Consider the following 19,689-nt stretch of genomic DNA (forward strand, 5'->3'; position numbering starts at 1 on the left):
CATGCCAGTTATAATTGCATGTCAAGCTCGACTTAGTATTGATGTCTTAAGTCCAACTGGACCGTCGGGATGCAAGCGGAAAATATCGGAATGTTGTTGTCGACAAGAAGTGTTTGTTTGTCAAGTATCTGATCTGTTTCGATTTAATGTATTTTTCTGAGGAGGAAGAACTGGTGCCTCAATTTTTTGCATTGAGAGTACTGATATTGTTTTCTTAATACATTGTGAGTTTCTTTGTCCTTAATGAGGTATTTTTGTAACTAAATCTTTTTGTTACCAATTATACATCATTTTCTGTAATTCTTGCTTGTCAGCTTAATAACATATTCTGCCTCTAGTCCGATGCTATATACAAATAATCATAAGTCTTCTTGTTAATCTAGCTTATTTCAGTAATTCAGATCACAAACTTTCTATATTTGTCGCTATCCGAAATGTTCATATAACATTCATTGTCCCTCAAACTGTTCTATTATTTGCTTCCAATGTAAAACTCATTTTCCTACCGCTTTTTGTTACTTTATCTCAGCTAAGATTGCATCAAACTTTAATAAAGCTACTGGTGCAACACCCGTCTCAATATTTACGATCTTCATAAACATCAGACAATCAAAGCTGTGACATTGGCGGCGCTTAGCTATGCGCCCACGCAGGCTTCCTACAGGTGACGCATGCATGATATAATATCGATAAAACATCGATACTATATCGATAAACTGACAGTTTATTGTTGCGTAATGATTTAGTTCGAGTGAATCGATATTGTGTTTCCTTTGTACTAATATTAGCAGTTGATCTATCTGACTACTAAAATTCAAAGAGGTTATCTAATTTCAGTCAGAATACCTAATTTGGTATTTGAGAAAAATAAATGTTTCGGACGTTTGACAGATTTCCAGAAACTATTGGATAATTATGTATTTTATTCCGTAAACAAAAATTGAACGGGATATGGTCAAACAAAATCTCCCGTGATGTCACTTACCAGTATGCTTTTTAGTAGCAAATGTTTCTAGCCCCCACCACCATATATTTCATAATCACAAGTGCTTTTAATTCTTCCTATTTTTTTCAAAATATTGAACAATCCTTATAGAATATTTTTAGGAAAATTGTCTGATGGACTTTTTTTTAGTCAAAAATCCTATTACTATTTTGCAAAGACAGGTAGGTTCACGTTCATTGTTCAATTAATTCCCTCGCAAGTAAAATAATTAATTAGAATATTATCTGCGTGACTGACTTCTGCTGGTCCGTACAAATTTAATTGCCGCTGTTCGGCATGCTGAGAAGAACAATCTAGTTATAATGACATAAGACACACGAGTACCGCAAACAACTATATTATCTGTGTTTAAACTTTAACCGTAAGTAATTAACTTGCAAACCGGCCAGTTCACTGTATGTAACCGCCACCATATCACGTTTTGAATAAGAATGCAATTGTGGAAGCGAGATACCGCTCTACGTTTTGTAGTGCTCTATCTCTTTCTTACAACTCTGACATTCTTGCTTTAAGGTGTCGTGGTAGGGGTCAGCGCCCACGCGTCTGCTTGCGACTTGCGCAAGCGCAGCTCGCGGCGGATTTGTCTGTCAGCTGTTACCGGACATTCTCGGAAATGCGTCTATTGTTTACGTTGCGTTACTTACATACTTGATGTACTATCCGTAAAGGGTTGGGCAGAGATAACGGTATTTTTAATTGGTATGACGTTTTTGTTTTCGTCGGTTGGTAGATTGACGTTATTTATAGTGATATTATTGTTAGGTTAGTGTTTCCGGTGATTTTCTCTGCTCATAGTTGTGGACATCTCACTTGAAAGTGAAGATTCATTATTTTATGTTTGCTACTTGTATGATAATGTTTAAAGCTGGTGTATATAAATGAAACGCACTCAGGCAAAGTCGCAGGCAGAAGCTAGTTATATTCATGAATATCCTACAGACACTCATATTTCTGTTGGCCATATTAATAAAGACAATTATCTCTGAGAAACACAAAGCATGTATATTCTCAGATCGAATGCAGAGCCACTGGTTATATTAAATCCAGACCAATATCAACAATCTATTGCGAAATAAAATCTCTCACAGACCGCCTTCGAGCGATCGTTCCAACTTCCAAGGAATGTCTGTCTGTCTGTCGTTATGTGTTTCAGAGCTATTTATTATTAACACGTGACTTGGAGATCAATGAGAGTATTTTTATTGTTACCTATAGTGATGACAGTTAGATCGCTTTTGGCTGCGGTGAAGTTCATTCATGGGCTGTGATCGGAATCAGTGTTTATAGTTCTGTGGAGCAGTAGTCGGCCGTTAATGCTGGGTTCACACGATACAGATTTAACTTTGTACTGATATCTGTAATTTAAAGTTTGAATAAATATTTTATGGCAATATGTTTGTGATGACTTAGTATTTGAGACTGCACGAATAGCCGAGTGGTTGAGACTTGATTTGTCGCGGGTTCGATGCCCACGTAGGACAAGCATTTGTGTGACCCTCTGATCCACAATTTGTGCCTGTCCTGAGTCTGAGTATCTTTGTGCATGTAACTTTAATGTTTAAGAAACCCCGCGATGCAAGGATTAAATTCCTTTTTTTTTAACTATTGGCTAAGACTTTTTGTCAAAATATTCATGTAGCTTTAATTTCATTTAATTTCAATTTCGTTTAATTTCAATTAGCAAGCAGCAGCAGCAAAATGCTGCTCTTAGTCTGTCAAATATCGAAAATGAAGAAAAAAACTATTTAAAAATAATTATTTTCTAGTAGTAAATGGCAATAAAGTACTTGTCAACGAAATATTCTGAAACAAAACACGAAAAACAATTGAATTTATCGTGGTTACATCAAACTGAATCTAATTAGTAATTAAGCTAACATGATCTCAATCAATTGCATTTCACTTTCCGTGTATTGAACTCCATTATTATTCAGTTATAAATAAATGCGATTCGATAACGCCGTACTTACCCGGTTCTGTTTATGTATCGGTTTTAGAGTATGAAAGTTTTATAGAGCGCACTGGATTGTTGGTTGTCTTGGCGTTAGTTATTTTGGTGGTTCGGAGTTCAGAATTATGAAAATTGAGGATACGTTAAAGGTATGATTACATTACTAAGACGGTATGTTGTTTAAAAATTTGAAGGCTTACTTTAATTTGCACAACGCGACTAGTGACAAGGGGTAGTTTTGCTAGTCGCGATCCCCGTGTATATCAAGCGTTTGTGTAATGAATGCTTAAAGTCTGGGTGTTTTCGTGCATTTAACATGTTTTATGTAACAATTCGCGACGCAATTATTAAATTATTAAGCGAATGAGTCGCTTCTCTTTGAAAAAAATAGCATCAATAATTGTCGCTAAAGTTCCTCTAATAATTCTGCCGTGCTAAACTCAGTCTGATTCCTACTCCCGCGCTCGCTCTCGTTTCTCTTTACTATGCACTTCTCTCAAGTGTACGATGTTCGGTGATTATTGCACAAGCGTGTTGTTACGTATTTACTATCCTTTGAAGATTAGGCTAATAGGCATTCGAACTTACATGTATCTATCTAGATCGAATGTTGTTACATTATGTCTGATTTAGACCGAGTACAATCGTTCACTATTCGGTTTTTTGTAAGCGAATTAGTTACTGGTAGAATTTTATAGTTGAAACAATTACCTACCAAGACATTGTCTGGCGTTCAGACGCAGAAGAAACAATTTTACTATTCTAAAATAATAATAGTCTACATCTTAATAAATCATCATGTACTTGGTAACGTGTAAATTGATTTAATAAAACAAAAAATACATGTTTGTTATTTCACAAAATTTATCTGACTGGCTCTATTTTTAAGTTAAATACAGCGGCAGCGTTTTTTTTTTACAAATGAATATCTCTAGAATTCTTAAGTCAGTATTTATTGTCTCTGTACACAATTTTCAAACTGACACCAAATCCGCTGAACTGCATATTTACATAGCTATTACAGCTCTTTCGAAGATTGGAATAGAAATTGGTATTTTCTCAAATTTTTGAGTTTTCACTTACAAAATTGATTCGATATCAAATCAATTTTCTTTAAGATTTATTGTTGTTTGTCAATATAGACGTGATTGGCACTTGATCTAAATATCCCGTCACTATGTCTATGGCAGGAAGTACAGTGACTAGTGTCAACATGCCAGACTCTTGTCTATTTTATTATTAACTTATCAACACGATAATAATGAATGAAAATAATATTTCATTCAACAATTCCATTTAAACTTTTGTGTTTTGTTGGTGAATGAATTGGTTTTCTTTTGTGATTATTTTGATTTGTAATTGTTGATAAAGCACAAACTCTTAAATATTGTTTTCTATGAAACTGTGTTCTACTGGGCTGATTTGTGAATCTATTATAGAAATTTTCTTTTAACTGCCTTTTAAATCATACACTACAAAACATCAATACACTAAAATTTATTTTTACAGACACTTAAATACGTTTCTCACTATTAAACTCCCAACAAATACATTTTTCTAACATAAGACAAATACACTGCCGTGCAATATAAATGTAACCACAAGATACGGGCATGAGATACGTTGTCATCCAATTTGTATTCCGTTTTATTGCAATACAGTGTAAACGGCGCACTATATGCACGCCAGTGTACAGACAGCTACGGGAATAGGTTATAATAATTCGAATTATAGAGTGCCAGTATTTTTCAAGGGTATTTTAAATTTTCTTTTAGAAGTAAAACGTGTTTAGGCGCCACTACGAGGTAACTGTACCACTATGCCACGGCAGACCGTTACGGCAATATCCAATGGCGTCATGTTTTTGTACGTACGTTACGTATTCAAATATTTTAGGATTTTTTCAGTACTTAGATAGTTTATACACGATTAAATAAAATAAAAAACTTGATTGAATTAAGAAAAAATATTGCCATCTCGTACAAAATGTTGATTTATGCTTATATTTTATAAGAACATCTCGTTACAAATTCTTATAAACTTTAAAAGATTTATCATTATCATTTTTTTTTTTCAAATAAAAGCAAATATACGAAACCAATATTTATTAATTATCTTTTTATGCTCAACCATCACGCATCACCCTTATTGGTGTTTAGTAAGTAAGTTTAAAACCAATTTAGTTACTTATGATAATAAGTAACGAAATAGGCTTTTTGACGTGATAACGTCAGCCACTCATTCGATCGTGTATACCAACTTTTGTTGCTGACTGTACAAATGCGCCCACTAAAATGTACTCCGTTTTGCATGATTTATGTGGGAAACAGAGTTATGATAAACAGACATGGAGTAATAAAATTCGTTTTACGTTTTAATATTTATTATATGTTATTGCGGAATATGAATAGAGTAGGTATGGGTACTTCATCTTCATGTATTAGTTTGCATATGCTTATGTAATGAGTGTAATGACACTATTTTTTTTGCATATGCACAATTTGTAACACGTCTTCAATCGAAGATCGATTTGAAAAAATAAATGTTCTACTACGTTAGCAAAGAATCAAATTCTGGGAAAATAATTGTTACCATCCGCTTCTAGTAGAAGTAAAGAAGTAGTTACTCAAATATGACTTTTCTTGAGTTCAAAAGTAAGTAAATTAAATAGTAAATAACAATATTGTTTTAACAACAAAAACATACAATCGACTTCAAATAAAAAAATATTGAGCTATATTTGATAAAACGGCAGCTAATTCAAGTTAAATCAATAAAATCGATTCATTCATTTCGAAGCTCTAAATTAACAAACATGAAAAAAGATGCAGACGATTTAAAAACCTCCTCCTTTTAAGTCGGTTAAAAACATGTTTCTCCTAATAATCCTTTATATTAACTCACCTTTGTTTATCTCATACCCTTAATTAAATCATAATACGTAAACAGTCATTGCCTATTCAAACAGCGCGATGCATTTCCGCATCACTGTATACTTTATATTATACACAATTTCCGAGTCAACCCGACCTAGGGCTGGCACACAGTAGACAGAGCATAGCGCAACGTATTCCCTTGTACCAATCGAAAACAGACTTTATTGCTGTCTGCTTAAAGTCCATAATTGTTTGACAAAGTATCGGTACTAAAACGCGCGACTTTTGAGTTGTTTTTTTTGTCAAATATTTCTAAACTATATGCAAATAGAATTAAAGTCTTTGTTCGATTTTCACGCAGAAATCCGCTGCGGTGTGTACAGATTCTTTGCGCCGGCCCTCAAGCCGACCTATATGTATTCAACATTCACCGTCTCCTATGGATTAAGTTCTAAAAATGGCCGGCGACGCTCACGGAATGCGCACCGTGTTTCCTGTCCCCCCTAATGCGTATTCCATTCGCGTAGGCAGTTGCGATTAAATAATAATGACTGACGCCTCTGGTTTTTTATTGCTCTGTGGTTTTTTACTGGTATGTGTCAAATGATTTTTGTCACCTTTGAGTTCTGAATGGATTTTTGGTTGTTACTTTGTTAGTCAAATGGTAACGGTTGTAGTTGGAATTGGAACATGTCTCTCCTAATATTTTCTAAAAAAAAAAGTGATAGGCAAGAGTATTTTTTTCCTCTTTTACAACTTATTAGATGAGTGCTTTATTCAATTAATAAAATTAATAACTCATTCAACTAAAAAGACAGCAAAATCACCTCTCAATTCAATACAAAATCAAGTCAGCCAATAATTACCTAATAATTTTATCTTGAATGAGAATACAATATATCTTTAAATACCTCAGCCAGCATCAGTTTCCAATATAAAGTATAGGTGAGTATATTTGATGTGACTAATGAGTCAGCCGGTGCCTTTTCTGTCGCGTCGGGTTTCCATTCTGATGGCCGGAACGTTTCTAAATCCTTGGTTGGTGACGCACTAGGTAGGGTAACGGCGGCAGGTGAAACGCAGCTTATTTCGAAATAACAAAAGTCAATTTAGCTCATCAAGGTCCACTGCTGGACATTGGCCAACACCAAGTTGAAAAAGAAAGAATAATCTGAAAAAGTGTTAAATTTTAATTGACAGTTATAACCTTTTATTTATTTTAATAATTTGCCTTTTCTAGCTTAGTTATTGGACTGTTTCAAGTTTTTTGTCGAGACCTCCTTAGGAAACGAATTTAGTAGCACTTTGCTCTAGTCACCGAGGGCCAAAACAAAATATTAAACTGATAAAGATTTTTCCATATTACCAAAATTATTTATAAATGTAACCTACATTTAAAATACTTTCGAACATCAAACTAAGCTAGATTGTAAAAAATTCTATCATTAAAAAAACGTACCGTCTATTACACCTAGTGCGTTGATCACTTAATGCAGTAACAACCTTGCGTTCGAGAGAAATTCTATAATTATTCTGTTTATGGCATGCTCTTACCCATAGAACATTTATGGGAGAGTAGCCGTAATAGATTGATTTCATTAAGTGAATCGTTGGTTATGTTATCTATACGGACTCGGTCTAGCCAGTCACATCAGGGCTCACGCTAGGAAGTGAATTGCCAACGATCGCCGTTATCGAAAACGATGAGGAGGACTATAAATATATATATATATTTTTTTTGTTTATATATATATATATATATTTGCCTTTAATTGTAGTTGAAGACTCGTGATTACTTTATATGACCTGCCTTTGTTGTGAGAAGTTAGGGCTTAAAGCATCTTAGGAAAATTCAAGGGAAAATCAAAATGATATGTTAATAAATTAAATGGATTCATAATTGCTTTAGGACGGTTTTTAACGGGGGTCATGAGTGTTTATCGGGATCGCTTGACAGATTTGGACCCTACTGGCTTCCTTTATCATGCTTACAGACTCCGGAAACCGTTCTTAGTCGATTAGAAATCAATTAAAATAATAGGGATTTTAGGAACGTTAATTACAGATTATACAGATTCTAGGTGCGTCTGTTCCTATTGGGAATTACATTTGTAAGCTGGCTGGAGTCGACGTTTATTAAAGTGGTCGGTGGTCAATAAACAAAGTAAATCGGCTTTTATCACCCAGTATTTAACGATAATACTATTAATAACTTAAATTCCCTTACAGAAGTTTGAGATAAAACTATAACGTCTGTAAGGGAATTATATAATTAGCAATATTTTTAAGGGATTCTAGAATCACTATTTAAGTGGTTTTAATAAACGTTAAATGGAAGATATTGATACAGTTTTAAATATTTCGAAAATTGAAAAGCTGTTTAGCGGTTATTTTTAATCAGTTTATAAAGCCCGATTGCGTAGCCCGTTAGATGAACTTTAATTAAAATATTTCTAAAATAGAAACAAAATAATTCTTGATAATTTTTGGAATCTTCATAATCCTTTCTATCCAAAAGATTCTTTAAGTTCTTTTAAAATAAAAATGTCCATGTTTCTTTAAAATATCTTGAGTATTTGTCCTTGGCATAGGATTGCCAGTTTACGACTATTTTATTGCTATGGATTAACAAATGTTTTGAATATTGGTGATACATTATCTAGTGCTATAAAATTTAAGTTGATTTTAAGATTTACCCTTTAAATTCAACTATAGAAGTTGTCCATAAGCATAATTGTTTATCTTTATAAACCTTTCATCATGCATTATGATCGGTAGCAACCTTCTAAATCTTTGTAAATGTTTTACTTGGATATTGTCCCACTACTGAGACACCGTGACCAAACCAAAACCCACTTAGCTCTCTCTGTTCCCTTACTCTCAAGGCTCGATAGGACGGTAATCCGACATGACCGGAGTGAGGTCAATCCCGGGATGCACATTTTCACAAGCCCCCTAAATCACGAAAGCAAGAGAAATAAAAAAACGCAAAATTAAAACATAATGTCTAAACATCCCTTAATGATCGATCTCGAGGTTTTTGACTTGGCAGTCTTACGTTCTTACCACTAGCCTACCGCGTACCCATCTATATGTTGATCGACATCCATCTTATACAAGTGTCAATCAAATCAAAACAGTCGCCATTTTGGGTTCTATGTGTCATAGACACGTTTTTACGTGATGGCATCCCGTCAGACGATACGGGAATACTTATTGTGCATTTACATCCCGATTTGACTATAAAACAGCTAAGTAGTAATAAAAGTATTGGTTTGAAGACAACGCTGAGCGTATTGAGAATAGTAAATGACTATTTGTGATGGAATTTAGTTTTATCTATAACTTCTGTAAGGGAATTTAAGTCATTAACTAGTTTTATTGTTTAATAGTCTGTGATAAAAGGGAATTTACATTGTTTTGTTTAAATCAAAGTCAAATGTATCCTTCGTAATTTCATCACGATTCATAAATGGATTGTAAAAGTATAAGTTTATTTTTTTTCGCAAATAAGCCACCTTATAGTTTCTTTTTCTTCCATACAATACAATATTTTTTAGTTTTTATAGTAACTATTGTGAAAATGATTCGTTCAACGAGTTCGTCTCACCTCCTACCAGCTCCTGATTAAGGACTCCGGTTGGGCCCGTAACTAATCGGTCAATCCCGATAAATAGTCTTAATTAATCCTTTGCATCGATTAATAATATTCTTTAGCCTTAAAACATTTGAAAATAATGTTTTTACAAGGCCTGCCAATAGAAACGTTTATAAAGAGCAACTCCTAATAAATCTCCTAACAGATACATATAATAAAATACTTTATTCAGTCTTTATTATTATAAAATACTCGTAATTATTAAGCTGTTGACACAAATATCTAAATTCCAAAGCAATCCAAAGGACATACATAATAACATAATCATGTAAACGTTTCTATAAATCTAGCGTTAAATAAGGGAATTATATGCCATCGGCTTCAGACGAACGTTTATCTTAGTCACCAAGCCCCATCACCGTCTAAAGTAAGATAATTGCAATAGGGATGACGACAATTTTTTTTGCAGTGTTCTTGTAGTTTTTGTATAATAATGGATACGTATTTTTTTAATTTGTCCCGCAAACATAAATTGACCAAATTACAGTGAATGAAACTTACGCGTGACGTCACGATTGAGTATAAATTTTACCATATCGTTACGTCACAAGCCCCCTCTCCTAAACTTTAAAGCAGTTAATCTTTTTCAATTCTAGTTTTTCTGAAAAAGGGAAAAATATGTGTCTCATACTTTTCAATTATCTAACTGACGGACTAATGAGATTTTTTCTTTTTATACCCAGTCATCATCCCTATTGTGGAAGGTAGATGGCGCTCTACACAGCATACAGCTCTGTCTCGTTTCCACATATCCAATAGGCTTATTTTAAAATCTATTGGTAAGTATCGATAAACGATTTTCTAATGGGAACAAAATTGTTATAAGCATTGAAACTGTAGTATTGAAGTTAGAAACGTGGACACTTGGACACGGAGACGAGAGGTTTTCGTTTAAGATTGATTTACGTTTGATGTGTAAATTGTTTACGTTTTCATGTCAATCTGTTTCTTTTTCTTACGATGTTCTTTTTTTTCAATTTCTTCGTTATTTATTTATTAAAATATTCATAATTGTGGAATGGTATGTCAACGAATTTTTTGTTACCTTTTTGATTATCTTCTGACACTTCATCCTAGTTTTATTCATTGTCCTGTAACACGATCAGCAATTCTTACAATTCTAGGGGTCTAAATTAGTTTAGTATCGTGCTTAAAATCGTTTAGTTAACTTTCGATCAACTTTCCTCTTTCTATTCATTGAATATTGCCACATTCAAATTGTGTATCATCACAAATACATTACATCTCTCTTAATCTGTTTGAATGAAATTGATACTCTAACTAACTCATCCATTGCCAGATAACTAACACGACCATGTCAATTTCATTTGTGTTTGTATCTCCATAGTGGTCAGTATCGCTGATTGTGTAACTTTTATACGATTCATTGTCACTATGGATTACGTGGTGAGTGATAATTTGTGTGACATTTTCTATTGTGCACTTGAAGGCTTTGATGTTTCAGTTGGTATAAATGATATTGTATGATGCAATATGAGTCTTGGGTTGACAATTTGGTTCTATGCTACTACCGTCAAATAGAGATAAAAGGGTTTATGCGTGGGAACTCTTTGTTGGGCAGTTATGATTTAAATCTATCGATTATCTCAATGCGATGAGTAGAAGCACAATATCCCACTGTATTAAAACATAGTTTTGCATACTTCAATAATTGTATCCATATCTCCATTCATCAATATCCCTTGCCCTTGACCGTGTTCAAGCATGTCAACTTTCCTCTGTCCCACATTACAGCACTTAGCTCTTACCCACTAATAATCTTCATAATTACTACTCAGTACCCCTTCGTCCGTTTCATTATGATTAGAAGCCTCTACAGATCGATAACTATCGGCTTCCTGACCGTCTCTGACATTACTTCGATCATTACTGTCGTCATCATTACCTTTAATGACACGCTGACAACTTTGACGGCTTTCTCGAATGCCCACTTGACTTTATTAACCCTTGGATTGATAATCTGAGTCATAAATGTGTTGTGCATTTGCAGAATCATTTAACTCGGAGAAACTCTTGATGATGTAGATGGTCAACTGTCTACGGACTGCGCCGAGTTTTGTTTTACTCGTGATCGATGCTCGCACGCGGTTGTGACTTAGTTATTTTTTTATTTAATGAAACTGGTTTAAATCTCTGTGCTAGTTATTAGTTCTCATTAAACAAGCTTTCCTTAGCTTTAAACTAGATGGTGTTGTGCGAAAATTGTGGAATATTATATTAATTGTGTAATAGGAAAGGTTTACTATATATTATTAAAGTACCTGGATCTCATTGCGACAATATTCTAATTTACTTTACCTAATAACGTATCTACTACAATAACATAAGCTACAAACCCGTTGATTTGTATATCAGTAATCTGACCGATGGAATCAATTGAAAGCGCGTTGAACTAATAAAAGACAAGTACACTACAGCTTTATGGATCTAGATTAGGCGCCATTTTGCCTCCAAACGACAGTATTAAGTACAATATTGTAGGACCATACAATTTATTTCACGCAAACCTTAAATGGTATGAAAATCGTACAATTTAAATAAACGATTACGTTCTAGCCCTCAATATCCCAATGCTAACAGTTTATGGAACAATAAAACACTAATATTGTAGAATTTGCAAATCTAATTCTTATGTCCTAGATAAGGTTATAATAAATAGGCGTCTCTTAGAACAATAAATCTATTTGCTACTGACTGTATGCCTTAGGGATCAGGAGAATGAAATTACATTTGTTGCACTTTGGCAAAGCGGATAATGCGAAGATTAAATTGGTTTAGACTATTTCTCTATAGCGAAGTCCTCTGTATAACATTAATTTTTAGAAGAAACGACTCTGTCGCTATGGCACATATCCTTATGTTAACTACCTCCTTCATTCCTTATAGGGTCCACAAACTATTTTTATCACATGGGCTAATACACCTGGAGTAACAAGCATTCGTGGTTCACACAAATGCTGGTAGCGGACGTTACGATGCCTTCTTCATTTATAACTATTTTTCAAAAGCTGACGGTACGTCTTACTTATCATATAAATAAATATTTTACTACAATTTTCACCAGTAAAGTTTCGTGAACTTGGCCAATTAAGCGAAAAAGTTCTTTGCGTTTATTGTCAGTGTTATCAAAACGTAGAATGCAATTTGTAATCCATTATATCGATATATTAAACAACCACAATCATAACACCAAACAACCAACTTCCCCAAACATTTCTCTCAAATTCCAACCAATTGGAATCAATTTGAGCTACACTATCGATTTCTCGATTTACTCCAAATTCCTTTACTCGATCTACCCCAGATTCCGGCTCCATGCCGTGACTGGTGTTAACATTTATTCGATAATACCTTTTGTTTTCAACAACACTAAATTAGACGCTGGCTAAGCTTGCAATGTTCGGAATTCTGTCTTTAGTACAATGACGTAAAATATTACATTAGAATTCATTAGCGTTGTATTAATAGTAATGATTTACATGATTTCGATATAAAGTCAAATGTTATGACTCTAAATTTTGATAGTTTTTTGACTTGTGGTGAAATTGTGACACCTGTTAAGTTTCTACAATGTCAACTCAATTAGATTTGGTTAGATGGTACCGTGTGATGCAAAAACGTGAATGCTGTTAACAATGTAAGTTACCAATAGATATTTTTTTTTTATTGAATTCAAAGAAAAAGATGGGATGATCTATCAATGGGACTACATTTATGAGGATGCAAAATAGTTGTCCGGTTCCTAGACCTACCCAATATGCACACAAAATTTTATGATAATCGATCAAGCCGTTCCTTTGACTTGCCTGACATTATATTCTTTCAAAAGATTTGTGATTTGTGTTTGTAATGTGTAAACAACTATTAACCGCTAAAGTACTTAGTTATAAATTTCACTATTTTACGAGTGTGGAAACGATGTTTGTTTTTACTTTTAGAAACACCTATGTCGCAAATTGGAAATTATATAAACCTGTACTCCATTTGTCCATTACCATTAGGTACTTTTAAAAGATAAACAATCTTAATATACGCTACTAAAACTAATGTAAAAATAACAATAAAGAATACCAAATCAAACTTACCACGAAAATATATCAGTCGTTTATTTATTTAATTCGTGTCACAAAAAGTCGCAAGTTCGACCAGAATCGGCTTAGCAGAGCATCCCTGAAATACCTACCGACGCAGACACTTCATCAATATATGTAGCATTATTCCGAGTTAACTCAATTCAAATTAAAATCTGGAAAGAATTTTAAAGCCTTGTTTGGATGCTGTCCAAACGTAAGGTAGAGTAATAGAAAGAAGTGCAGTTATTCAACCTAGAGGCTGTCACGAAATGGGCAACGTTCCAGTACAATTATGTAGATGTCAAGTGCTCGGCTGCTGATTTACGATACAGTACGATCTGTAGCGAAGCTGCTGGAGATAAGGACGTTGCAATTGATTTACTGGAATGTCGGGAATTATAGAAAAATACTTCCAGTAATAAGATAATCGTAACGTAATCCTATAACCTAGTTCGTTGGCACGGCGTGGAGATATTTCAGACTTCCACCAACTAAAACACCCCGTGCACTTTCTACTGCTTAAGCAGATTCATATGACTGAAGTTACCTACATCACGTTCTAGTCACAATAACACTAGTGCAGCATCTGTGTAATCCGTGAATGCTGTGTGAGTCTGGCTGTTTTTGTTTATGTGACTTGAATATTTGCGAAAACCCCCGAAATACAAGAACTAAATACCTTATAGCGAGATTTATTGAAAAAAAATGGAATCAAAGTTAAATTTATATAATCTATTATCAGAATCCACGTAACAGTCTGTATATGGGACGTCACGAGCTGTCGTTGCTGATGAGTCAGGGCCGAACAACAATAGGTGCTAATTTTCACGCAGATTATGCACTTGTGTCTATTCTTGGGGATCATTAGGATTTAATCAGAGGTATTCTCTTGCTTGTGTATGTAGGTGTTGCATAAATAGTTTGTGAAGTTAGATTTGATGTTATCAGAAGTTTATTGGTTTGGAAGGATTTAATTTTGGGTTCTGCCTATATGTTTTCTGAGCTTGAAGGGTTTGCTATTTATATTTTCCTTCTTACACTGCTGCCTTGATGACACAGCAAATGCATGTTTTCTTCCTATCTTAAATTAAATTAATTTGTCACTTAATTCATGGCAAGCCTAGCGTTTGATTGAGTTTGGTTATGTAGTTGACTAAGTCCGTTGTAAGTCATAAAACAAATTGACTATACTCTTTGGGAAACAATAGTTTATATAGCTTTTACTTTTTCAAGATTGTCATTATTTAATGCTTTAAATCCTTTTCCAAATATCTTATAATAATTTGCATTTTAAGGCTATGACATTACGTATCTTTCTGTCTATATATTATCTTCTTTTACAAAAACTATTACATGATATTTGGATGGCCGTAGCTTTTTACTTTGAATATATTTTTGTCTGCATATTAGAAAACAGTAAGAGAGCTATCGAGCTTATTGCAGTTATCAATAACTGATCTATCTATAACGTGTCTTTAAGCATTTTATTTCAATTGACCAATTGGCCATATATTTATTTTTTAACAACCCTATTCCGGTTTACGACGAAGACCGTTCAAGTGGTATTGTCTGTCTGACAGCTTACTGGGAATCTAAATAGAATAATTGCATCTTAACGAAATGATTTCTCTTATTTCTTCATATTGATGTATTACAGATCGCATATGGAACAATATTGATATATGTAGGACTTCTTTTCTTCTTTGTTCGTTCTTATGAATTTAGCCATTTTGCTAAAAATTTGACTGTATGGAAGAAATAGAATAAAATCTTGTTTACTAGTAAAACATAGCTTCTAATAAGAACAAGGGCCTGTCATATTGCCAAGTGTGATATCGTCTATTAAATTGAAATCCAACACAGATGTATCATCACACTTGTACACATAAATAGGGAGCCAAAATCGGCAATTGACCCATTTCCCGTTTCGGCCCATGTTGGCCAACATGCCATACGTGCTTCCCTTTCATCTTCTCCTAAACCTAATTTGGCTTCATCGTAAACCTCTATTTCTTTACATGCAAGTAATTCTATTTCTGTTTTGGTTTCCCTACATCCGTCAGAGGTTATTACGAAATAAACTTGCATCATGTCTACTAAAATGATGTATGTTTTGATTTTGGTTATTGGTATCTAGTGTGATGAACTGACCGTGTTATAACTCTTTTTCGATGTTACTGATCAATTAGTGCAAGACTGAACCCTTCAGTAAAATGTCCTAGTCGTCTTCTACTTATTTGTTCAATTGTGGTCATCGCTCCAGTGTTTCGCACGTTCATTGGTATCCTTATCCATCTAGGAACTTGTTGTCTCCTCTATTGGATTACGCTTCTGTATTGGCGGGTACGTCGGTTTGCCATCTCTTTTCTTAATCTAAACTTGTATAAATAAATGCGGACAACATCACATACATACATTGTTCTGAACCCAAAGTAAGTTGCTAAAGCACTTGTGTTATGGAATTCAGATACAACGAAGGTACCACAAACACCCAGACCCGAGGCAATGTAGAAATGTGAATTTTTACATCGACTCGACCGGGGATCGAACCCGGGACCTCAGAGCTAGCGACACCTTGAAACCGGTGCGTACGCCACTCGACCACGGAGGTCGTATCTTTAAAGAATGACTTGGAATTGAACTGAAAAACGGAGGTTACTAAAATCGACCTTAGCTATTGATTATAGGGTCGATTTTAGTAACCTCCTTTTTTGGAAGTCGTCTGAAAATGGCGCAGTTTTCGTAGATTTTGAGTATACACGCATCAGGCTTTATATGTGTCATAATAACCAGATGTGCGGAGTAGGTCACCCTTTATCGTAAACACTGTCTATTCGGACACCTGTGCTGCTATAAAATGGTCGTAAACTGCTGTTTGCGAGCCACAGGGCTGCCCGCCCACGTTGACTGGGACTAAGTCTGATGTAGCACAGCTTGGTCTCTCCAGCAGTGGGTAAGGTGCTAGTCTATGTTTAAAAAAAAATGCGAACAACATCACATACATTGTTCTGAACCCAAAGTAAGTTGCTAAAGCACTTGTGTTATGGAATTCAGATACAACGAAGGTACCACAAACACCCAGACCCGAGGCAATGTAGAAATGTGAGTTTTTACATTGGCCCGACCGGGGATCGAACCCGGGACCTCAGAGCTAGCGACACCTTGAAACCGGTGCGACCAACCAAAACGCCACTCGACCACAAAAATGTACGAAATGTATGAAACTTGGTTTAAACACGACTTACGACACTCTTGTGTCTTGTTGATCGTAGTTATTAAAAACAGATAATCTTTCAGCATGAGACAAAAATGAAGACAGTGAGTTAAAGTTATGACTGAAATATCATTACTAGAACCTAAAACTTGAAAACAAAATTGATTATGTTTTCCGAATGCCGCTTCAGTAAACTCCAAAATGATTTCGTCGTGTTACGTTTGTCTTCTTGAAATTGTATTTGTGCTGTATTTTGAAATATTCCACCAGAACATGCCTCTACTTTGCCCCACATGTGAAGCGATGCAATACATCATCCCGTAACTAGATCGGTTCAGTTTCCGGAGGCTAAAATTAAATTGTAACAGTGCAGCCATATAACTTACATTGTAAACTGATCAGCTGATTTATTTCCCTTTAAATTCGACCAGCTAGGTTACTACGAGCTCTTCTAAATGGAACTGTTGCCGTTGTGGAAAAAAACACTATGTTTATTGTAGTGCGATGTCTCGCTTCAACAATGAGATTTGAATTTTTCTTAATTCACTTGTGCTTTTGCCGCGAGAGAAGAAACGGAGCAACAAACTCCCCAGCAGCACGCCGTTTTTCCGTTTACAAAAATTAGTTTTAACCTAAGTGGGGCAAGCAAGCAATTGAACGTTTGCACAAGTGTAAAGCAAAAGAAACCATATAAGAGAAAATAAATGATTAAAACTTTGGAATGCATTAATAATGCTGTATGCACAACTATCGTAATGAGAATAGATTTCGCTGTACTGTAACCAAAATCAACATCTGTGATTATCAATGATTCTTAATAAAAAATAATTAATAGTGTTTAGTATATTTTATGCATTTGTCTTAACTTTCCTTAACTCTCCGTAATCTTGTGTACAGTTTTTTGCCTTAGTATAAAATCAGGGAGACGAAATATTTCATAAAAACTTTTGAAGCCGTAAACGATTCCAATTAATTAAACTATTTCTACTGTTGAAGCTACTCTAACTTCTCCGCGTGGGCAAAGCCGCGGGCAAACGCTAGTTTCACAAACATTGACAGTTACTAAACGAACCTTTAATTTATTTACATTTCCATCCTCTGCATCGATAAACGAATGTTTCTTGTTTTTAAACTAAATCGATATCATTCTAATTCTGTTATGATATACGGTAATGCTTGCTTATGTCTTTAATTTATAAGTTGAATGTTATTTTTTAATAGAGTTGTTTTATTTATGTGTCGACTTGTAACTCGTTGAATTGTATCTCGTTTGTAACGTGCGATCGGTGCGATATTGGTTCGGATTTTTATTTTTCGTATCGTAATTATTTCTCCGACTTCATTATATTTCTGTTTCTGTACATTTACGTCCTGGCCTCCTTGTCTATAGACAAGTTATATAACTTTAATACTTTAGACATTTAAATTTTTGGTTTGGGCTTAGAAACACTTAAAAACATCCAGATTCCGAACCAGGGCAACTCAAACTTCCTAGACGCCGTGCACAGTAGGCCTGGCGTAGTGATTACTCGGTTAGGCTATAGATAGAGGTATGAAGTCATAATTTTCCTGCCCTGATACTAATTTTTATTTCTGATCGGCGAAGCACGCCTTCTATTTCCATATATTTTCGATCTGTCTTCATCTCACTAGCACACTCTTTGCAGCCATATCGTCTTTCATATTATCCACCCATCGGCTCTTTTGGTCATCCTCTTTCCTTAAATCCATATCCATGTTCAACATAGCCGTAGATATATTTAGTGCAGCATAAATACTCGTCTGTACTATGGACCTCCAGAGCTGTGATAATAAATACTTACCTTCTTCGTAAAACTATTTCATTATCTACGTTGCTTTAAGTGTCAGTGATGACATACATAAATCAAAACTTACCAAAATAAAACGCACTACATAATCATACAAACAATATTCTAATTAAAATAACATTATGAATATGCAATCTAATCAAATTATTCAACTACTCTATTAAAGCATGTGAATTATTATTTAGAAAGGAATTTAGTTCTTATCGACATTCGATTGCCAGTATTTACAAAAAAATTACTCCACAAGTTTAAAATATGGTGTGTCCTAAGTATGTGTGATCGTGTTTCCTGGTGCCTCCAACCCTCGGTGTTTCTGTGCTCCTGGTAGCCTGTTGTCCTCAATGATAGTCATTGAGAAGAAATGTTTCATGAATTTGAGTGTCGTTCACTTTTAAAGTAAATGCTATCTAATAGTATAAATGGAAACGTGAGTATATTTTGTGATGTTTTGATCTTCTAAATCTCTCTATAACATCTTTATCGAGTTTATAGTTTATCACCGTATTCACATGAGAATCTAAACTAAGTTTTTGAAAGTTCAGTCAGAAGAATGAAAAGCTGTACTTTTTAGCTTACTTCCAAGTTTTATAACTGCCGTCCTAAAACAGTTTTATAAGTCGTTATTATGATCTTAAATTGTCTTTACGTGGATGTCTGAATAGACTTGAATAAAACCTCCTTACATATTTATTTATATACAATTTTACATCATATATGTAAGTGAGCAAAACAAATTTTCCACTCGATATTGTCCCTCGAACACAATACAAACGTGCACTTAAATAATAATTGTTAAATAACAATAAACACATGACTTTACTGACCTTCAAATAATAACAAAAACAATAGCAATATAGACCAGTCGGTAACACATATTGTGAACAACGAAAACAAAAATCAACCTTACAAGTATTGAAATAAGAGTCATTTTAAAATCCATATAGCAATTTCTTTATTGTATACAATATCGACATGAAAAACTGCAGGCAACACATATTATCAACTACTAATGCTAAGTTCGACCTTATGTATATTGATGTAAGGTTGAATTTAAAATCATT

General features: G+C 34.3%; 1 protein-coding gene across 8 annotated transcripts in view; it reads left to right on the forward strand.

Annotated features, from left to right (window-relative positions):
- LOC113493528 (unconventional myosin-XVIIIa) overlaps positions 1-19,689 on the forward strand; it is a 270,245-nt gene that overhangs the window by 104,421 nt on the left and 146,135 nt on the right. The window contains exon 1 of one of the 8 annotated variants that reach the window (XM_026871601.1): positions 17,858-19,055. The exons of the other annotated variants lie outside the window; for them this stretch is intronic. Within the exon in view, the coding sequence (XP_026727402.1) occupies positions 19,029-19,055 (27 nt within the window). The 5' untranslated portion in view covers positions 17,858-19,028. Of the gene's footprint in view, positions 1-17,857; positions 19,056-19,689 lie in introns of those variants that run through there. 8 annotated transcript variants of the gene reach the window in all.

Source organism: Trichoplusia ni, chromosome 1, assembly GCF_003590095.1.
Source record: "Trichoplusia ni isolate ovarian cell line Hi5 chromosome 1, tn1, whole genome shotgun sequence".
Lineage (NCBI taxonomy): Eukaryota > Metazoa > Arthropoda > Insecta > Lepidoptera > Noctuidae > Trichoplusia > Trichoplusia ni.